This window comes from Perkinsus marinus (genome assembly GCF_000006405.1).
Source record: "Perkinsus marinus ATCC 50983 genomic scaffold scf_1104296958234, whole genome shotgun sequence".
Lineage (NCBI taxonomy): Eukaryota > Perkinsozoa > Perkinsida > Perkinsidae > Perkinsus > Perkinsus marinus.
The window spans coordinates 42,855-50,432 of record NW_003206847.1 but is presented as its reverse complement, the minus strand read 5'-3'; the positions used below and the strand labels follow the sequence as shown (position 1 = coordinate 50,432).

At 45.0% G+C, this 7,578-nt stretch overlaps 4 protein-coding genes across 4 annotated transcripts in view; 3 read left to right on the top strand and 1 right to left on the bottom strand.

Moving 5' to 3' along the window:
- Pmar_PMAR005982 (hypothetical protein) overlaps positions 1–184 on the top strand; it is a gene marked incomplete at both ends in the record, with an annotated part of 2,013 nt that extends 1,829 nt beyond the window's left edge. Inside the window, one exon of the mRNA XM_002774358.1 lies at positions 115–184. Coding sequence (XP_002774404.1) covers positions 115–184 — 70 coding nt within the window. The remainder of the gene's footprint in view (positions 1–114) is intronic.
- A 68-nt stretch (positions 185–252) lies between these two features.
- Positions 253–3,014, top strand: Pmar_PMAR005981 (Cylicin-2, putative; the record flags this gene model as incomplete). The annotated part of the gene is made up of 8 exons (XM_002774357.1): positions 253–306; positions 350–456; positions 507–564; positions 963–1,058; positions 1,329–1,439; positions 1,544–1,706; positions 1,754–2,755; positions 2,818–3,014. 8 exons carry the CDS (start codon positions 253–255, stop codon positions 3,012–3,014), a joined length of 1,788 nt encoding a protein of 595 aa, XP_002774403.1.
- Positions 3,015–4,436: 1,422 nt separating this feature from the next.
- Pmar_PMAR005980 (hypothetical protein) lies at positions 4,437–5,512 on the top strand (the record flags this gene model as incomplete). Its single annotated transcript, XM_002774356.1, has 3 exons — positions 4,437–4,576; positions 4,737–4,857; positions 5,456–5,512. The coding sequence occupies 3 exons, from the start codon at positions 4,437–4,439 to the stop codon at positions 5,510–5,512; spliced, it is 318 nt and encodes a 105-aa protein (XP_002774402.1).
- A 644-nt stretch (positions 5,513–6,156) lies between these two features.
- Pmar_PMAR005979 (hypothetical protein) lies at positions 6,157–6,367 on the bottom strand (the record flags this gene model as incomplete). Its single annotated transcript, XM_002774355.1, has 1 exon — positions 6,157–6,367. A coding segment is annotated over one exon (211 nt), but the record flags the coding sequence as incomplete, so codon positions are not given.
- Positions 6,368–7,578: the final 1,211 nt, after the last annotated feature.

Here is a 7,578-nt window from a genome sequence, read left to right as displayed (position 1 = left end):
TTATCGATCCTCAGAGGAAAGTGTCTTGGTTGAGGAGGTGGGTGGTGGGGCGCAGGTTCGATCCCGGCATGTTGCATTTTTTCTCGTAATTATTTTGTGTGGTTTGTGTGTCAGAGTGAAGATACGTTTGAGAGTTTCCCGACGCAAGATGCAGAAGGTGCAGAGAGCGATAATTTTCTTTTGACTGGTGGGAAATTTTCCGTCACGCGCCACGAAATTATTCCCCTAGTTATAAAATCGGCGCGTATATGTATGCTGGCCCATGGAGAGGACTTGGTGGACGAGCTCGAATTTTTGGCGAAAAAAGTGAGTAAAATGCCGTCACCAGGGATCGAACCGGGGTGCTTAGATTCTCGAATCGCCGACGTATAGCCGTTCGTGGACATCAGCGTCGTCTCGTCGAGCATTGGGAGGGTCTGCAAGTCCAATGGATTTAGCTCAACCACTTCTACCTGAGTAAAAATTGTAATTTTTTTTCCGGGAAAAAATTTTCTTCTTTTTTTCAGAGCTGCACCGTCGATGGAGAGCATGCCGGGATCGGCAATCCGTACAATTGCCAGGCGCGTAAGTACACGAATGCAAGCCCATCGTCAACTGATGCGGGCGGTAAGGTTGCATTGGGAAAATTTGCGGAAAATTTTCGGGAAATTTTCCGGAAAATTTATTTTTTTCCAGTCTTCTGGTGCGTCTACGCCCAATGGGGGTCTTCTGCCGAGCCAGATGGATACGGGAAAAGTCGACATCGTGATGCCGAAAGCTGACATATAATTTTGTGGCGCGTGAAAGTCTTATGCTACTATTGTGCCTTTGATTACTATTCTTAATAACCGCTATTTTTGTCTCGAAAAAAGATGTGTTTTTTTCTTAGCGGAGCGAAGCATGATTTTTTCCCCTAGTATTTCTATTGGTAAATGAGGACATTGTCGACTTCAACGGCACCATCATATACTGAGCGTTCTCAGGACAGGGAGCTTCCCCCTATGAAACTATACACTTCTAAGAAGGCCCCACTGGCCTTCATGGCACCATGGTTGGTAGCTTGTGAAAAACCTGAAATGGTGAGTGAAGAAAATTTTCGGAAAATTTTTTGGAATTTCAGAAATTTTGTTTTTTTTTCCCAGAAATTTTTGAATTTGGATTTTTTGCGACTAGAAAGGGAACTTGATTGTGAGCAGCTCATTTGTGTTGGGAGACGAAATTTTCGGTTAGATTTGGAAAAATTCCCGAAAATCGCGTGTTTTTCCATATAGTGTAGATATTTGGGAAAAAACTCATAATTTTCTTATTTTCTGCAACATTTTTGCTAAAATTATTTTTATTTTTTTCAGACTTTCCCCCCGCCCGAGGAGCCCCACGTCAGCACCTCTGCCGATTCAGTGCGGAGGTTATCGATTTTATCGAGTCTGAATATGCCGAGTCAAGAGGGAGCGGATTTAGAGGTGGGGGAGGGTGCCGGGATCGAACCGGGGACCTTTCGATTACCCACTTTGTTTTCTTCGCCGTGCGCAGGTATCTTTAGGGTGAAAGATACGTTTTATGTCAGATTGATACCACTCCGGCTCTTGGAGCTGAAGGGCCGAAAAATACTACGCCGCCACGAGCTGGGTTTTTCCGTAAACTTATGGATATAATTTTGTGGCGCAGTGACAAAAAACCGAAAAGGAAACACGAGGAAGTTGAGAAAGTGGAGGAGAAGAGATTCGCGGGTTCGATCCCTGGCGGCGGCATTTTTTCTGTAATTTTTTACTCCAAGGTACTCCCGCGGCGAAGAAGAGGAGGAGAGTGTCGAGTGAACCTCCGACAACAGCAGCGACGAAACGAAGGTGGAGCGTTGAGGAAATGCAAGATGAGCAAGATGGGCAAGATGGAGAGGGAGGAAAGGGAGGGTTATGGTCGGAAGATGAGGGAGCTGAGGTGGCTAGGGGCGTTGAGGAAATGCAAGATGAGCAAGATGAGGGTGTCTGTGTGGAGATTGAGGAGATAGTTGTTGAGGAAGTGCAAGATTGTTCGTCTACTACTCGGCATGAGGAAGATACTCCAGAGTCGGAGGGAGAGGGGATGGGGGAGCATGCCATGGATGGGGAGGAGGATAGCGTTGAGGAAATGCAAGATGAGCAAGATGGAGAAGATGCATCGAGTGAGAAGGCTAGCGCTGAGGAGATGCAAGATGAGCAAGATGGAGGGAATGCATCGAGTGAGGAGGCTAGCGTTGAGGAAATGCAAGATGAGCAAGATGAGCAAGATGGAGGGAATGCATCGAGTGAGGAGGCTAGCGTTGCGGAAATGCAAGATGAGCAAGATGAGCAAGATGGAGGGAATGCATCGAGTGAGGAGGCTAGCGTTGAGGAAATGCAAGATGAGCAAGATGAGCAAGATGGAGGGAATGCATCGAGTGAGGAGGCTAGCGTTGAGGAAATGCAAGAGGAGCAAGATGGATGGAATGCATCAAGTGAGGAGGCTAGCGTTGAGGAAATGCAAGATGAGCAAGATGGAGGGAATGCATCAAGTGAGGAGGCTAGCGTTGAGGAAATGCAAGATGAGCAAGATTTGCTGGAAGATTCCTCTACGGTCGAGGATAAGGTTGAGAAAAGGCAGAACCAGCAAGATGAGGAAGAGGAAGATCCGGCAAGTGAGGAACCTGATGATAAGAAGAGTATTTCGAAAGCTCATGGGCATGATGATGCTGCAGCCGAGGGTAGGATGGACGCCATCTTGAAATCTTGGTGGATCTTGCAATTCCTCAACGCTAGTTTATGTAGGGGGAAATATTTTTGGAAAATATATGTGAATTCTTCGCACTCGGAATTTTTTACCCAGATGCGGTGGTGGACGATGATGCGTCGTCTATTCCTTCCTCGCCTCAACTGGACTTTTCGAGTGATGAAAATGAGGATCCTCATCCGTGTAAAGTCGTCGTTCATGATGATATTTCCGAAACCGAGAGAGCTGATTTGGAACGCCATGCGGACGCTATTGCAGCTGCCTTGAGCGAAGAGGAGAAGCATGGTAGATGAGTAAATCGATCAGGTGGGCGAGCGCTTTTTACGTAGGAGTGGTTCCTATGCGAGGGAAGAAATTGGGAAGAAGAGCGGCTGAGTTGAAGGCGTTGCAGCAATCTGGCATTAAACCAGGCTTACTCTATGTAGGGCAGTGTTGGAATATATGTGGCTTTACTTACCTGAGCTCAGGAGCTTATATTCGAATTAGGGGAGAAGTGTTTACAAATCAAAGAGAATTTCCCCGAAAGTTTCATCAGAATTTTAATATTGTCACCGACAGGGGTTCAGCTAGGCGTACAAATGTACGCCTTTAGGCGTACAGAGCCGGGTGTCGGGAGGTAGTAGGGCGTACTAGTGCCCAAGGTTGCTCAGGCGTATAAGCGTACGTCTAAAGGAGTGCTATGCTTTAGCAGTCTTTAGTTTGGCGTTGATAGTTCCAGATTGGAACAAAGTGCCCTCAGCAGTTGAGACTTAGTCTAGGATTTGGACCGCAATCAACTCAAGTTGATTGAGTCACTCAACAGCTGTTCAGCGTAAGGAGAACTTTTTTGACCACGCAATATCGGTGACCTCATTGGTGCTTTTGTGAAGCTAGTGCTTCAATGCAGTCCCCATTAAGAATGGAAACTCATCACGTAGAGTCTTCTTCACTTCTGGTAAATGCTTGCCCTTCGAAGACTGACTGGGGTTCTGGGCTGGAAACGTTACCTTTCCTGGCAGATCGCCGATCGGTGGCTGATGTGTTTTTGACTTGAGATGTGTTCCAATTCAATCGAGATATTTCTGTGCCATGACTCATGGCCCATGAGCTTCCGGCAACTGCGCTCACCTTTCTCTAGATTCCCAACATCTTTGGAGGAGGAAGATGTTAACCCGCTAGCGCGACCCATCAAGATACTATCTTGAAGATAGCAAAGGCATCGATATTCTCGATTCGAGAACCATACGAACAAGAAGGGGCTAGATAGAACCTTGCAGATGCCTCCCCCCGAAATTCAATGAGCAAATCTTGCGACGTTCGTGTAAATTTCGTGCAAACTGTAAGGCGTATGTCCTATGGTGTGAAACTCCGGGAGGCGTATGCCGTTTTGTAGCTGGCTGAGCCCCTGGTCACCGACACATATATTTTCCCACATTTATGTAGGGTATCTTAGGTTGATGTTTGTAAGATTCAAAATAGGTCCGTTTTTGGTCAGTTCCACGGTCTTCTAGATGATGAAGATCCCACTCCTCATGAGTGTCAGTTTTGGATGAATCAACCATTGGAGATACAACTTGAGACTTGGGCAAAGAAGTAAGGCTTTTCTCTTATTCTAACTATCATTCTTTATCTTGGCAAATCTAACTATAAGAAATCTAACTATGTGAAATCTAACTATGGGAAATTTCGCTATGGGAAATCTAACTATGGGAAATCTAACTATGTGAAATCTAACTATGGGAAATCTCACTATGGGAAATCTCACTATGGGAAATTTCGCTATGGGGAATATCACTATGGGAAATTGCGCTATGGGAAATTTCGCTATGGGAAATTTCGCTATGGGAAATCTTGCTAAGGGAAATCTTACTACGTCGTGTTGTCCTATGAGGTTAATTTTATTGTTGGTATTTAAATATGTGTTTATGGAGTTGAATTGGCCTCCGCTATTGTGGGCATTGAAGTTTTCGGTTTGGGATTTTGGGAATTACGATGATGATGCTGCTGCTGATCGAGGAATGTCGTTGTTGGCTTAGGTGGAAGCCAGATTTGAAAGATGACTTCAAGTTCACTACGAGCGTGGAAGAACCGTCCTCGCCGGCGAGTCGTATGTCCCCGAGTTTGCTCTATGTGGATGCGATGAAAACGCCGAATGAAGTGAGTGAAAAAATCCGAAAAATCCACAGCCGAATCCGTCGATTTAGGCTGTGTTTGAGGAATTCTGCGATATTGCTGACGAAAGAGTATATGTCGGTCTAGATTATAGATGAATTTTTATAATAAAATTCGTGAGGAAAAATTTCAAGACGCGTAGGAAAATTTTGTAAATATTCAGAATTTTATGAAAATCGGGAATTTTCTTTGCGGGAAATGCTAAAATTTTCCACGAAGTTTTGGCGCCCAATGATGTGATCCTTTTTTGGATCTGACTATGATAGGCTATTGCTTGGTTGATGTGAATGAAGGTAGAGAGATGCGAAACCGCTCTAATTTTCTTGGGAGTTTTTCCGGGAAAATTTTGTAAAATTTTTTGTCCAGTGTAAGTTCAGATTTTATGCAAAAATTCTTGTGAAATATATATAGTTTTAGATCGTCAGACGTGAAATTTCAGGAATGGTTCCTTGAGGGTTGGTGATACAGTATGAGATAATGCTCATTACACTTCTCTGTATTTCCTCCTCGTCGGCTCATCTAGGGTATACTTGCTCTCTTGCTATTCCTCAACGGTGAAGGGAGTTCGCCTAATCATTTTCAGATCGCCGCCTTCGGGTTGCAAGAGCCGGCAGTTATTCATATGACATTCGAGCATTGAGTAGAGTAACAGCAGTTGATTCATCATAAGTTCATCATAGGTATAGATGACCATATTATAAGTAGTTTCGTGCGTTAGTGGTTAGGGTTCGCGTTTGGAGTGGGGGAGGTATCGGGTTCGATTATCGGCGAGATCATTTTTAACCGCCTGATGTGAACCATTGATGAGATGTCGCTGAAGACACGGAGAAATTATTGCTTATCGAGTTCCGAAGCGAGCGGAGCATGTACCGCAACAACAGGCACTTTCGCGTTGTGCGTGCGTGCAGAATTAAGCGTAGAGGCTACCAGATAGATCAAACGACTCCTCTATATGCCGACTCGGCATATAGAGTAGTCGTTCTTGCCTACACCTTGGCATTGCCGAGTGTAAGCAAGCCTAGTGAATATTATAAAGTGCACAATCAGAGATGGCGATGGCGACCTGTTGGTGATGAATGATCAGCTATGGATCTGGTGTTCGTATCTGGTGTTCAGACTCCCATCTGTCTACTCTAGTGTTGTGGAACTGGTAGTTGTGAAGCGTAATCACGAATGGCATTCGCTCCAGTATTTTCGCAAACGGCTCTGTGAGAAACGGCTAGCTCCCCCGATGAGAATGGCGCTCATAATTTTAGCTAGGTGATGTTGTTCGCTCAGACTCACCATCATCAGAGTCAGTCGAGCAGAGATGTGCAGGCTTGTGGACGGTTAAGGTATTGGTGCCATTAAGCTGAAAATCAGTCGCCCATGGTCTATATTTCTGATTATAATCTTCACTCTTTTCAAGTGGACACTCCTTCTGACTCTTCTCCATCTTCTCCTCCGTATGAGGTTTGTTACAGAGGAGTTGGGTAACGATACGAACAGGAAACATTCAGTATGTATGGAGTATGTATCGAACCACGGAGAGAGTTTATGCTCTCTCCATGGCTCGCCATCCATCTGGATGCGTTGTCTGTTATGACAACCCCTTTGATTAGTGTGCGCGGAGACCAACAGTATGGATGAAGAAACTTTATCGTAGGGTCATCGGTGATGAGAATGGTGACTCCAGCAGCTGAGGCGCATCTACAAGGGTGGTAGAAGCGTCATCTTCAGCCTAGGTGGGCGCACTGTCCCGATGACACTCCTCGGTCGCCTTGTACAAGACGAACTTGAAGTTGCCTCAGTTTACTTCCATTTGTTCGGAATTCCAATTATATTTTTCATGTTATTTACGGGCCTATGAACACTTCAGGTGAGACTTCAAGTTTTGGCGGCACTGGTTACCGACAGTTCGATCTCCTATGGGTTAGCTCTAACTGTAGATACTCCCATGTGGTGTGAAGAAATAGGTATATGAGCAACTACGTGTGTTGGTGAGGTGAGAGACAAATCTTGCTGGTTCTTAAACACTATGACCTCTTTTCGTGCGTAAATCTGTGTAATGTAGCATTGGAAATTCCTGAGCTCGACTAAAAAATTTTCAGTCGAGCTCAGGAATCTTAAAATTTTAGTAAAAAACCAGAACACATTTTCCACGCAAGCCTTCGTTAGAAAGCTAAGCTTTGATTACCTTCCTGTGACGTTGCTATTGTCCCTTCTTCCGTTGAGACGATCGAGGCGCAATGACAGTGCTGTTTTGACAGGAGAATGTGTTAATGAATTGAAGATATTTTTTGTAGTATTTCGTATTCCAGGATAATCCTGGCAGGATTAAATATTTGCGTCGGACCGTCTGTTATTATCAGTGATTTCTGTCTTATCCACTCATGCACCTCCCCACTACAGAAACTCCCCCGGTTTTCGGAAAATTGCAAATTAGAAAGATGTTGCACCCTAAAATCGATGTAGCCCCGATGGCGAGAGTTGAGGAAGCGGCTGTGACTCGAGCTAGGAGTGGCACCAAGGAAAGGTGAGTATCTTGCTCATCTTGATATATCTTGCTATTCCTCAACGCCAGTGTTCATTCACGAGTGAAAATACAACTCTGGAGAGAATATGAGTTTCACAATTGTCGATCTCGGCAGGCTCGCTTTTGGTGAGCGAAATGCTCCCTACTGCGGGTGGAAGAAGATTCAGAAGGAAGTCAGGCGGGCGGAAATC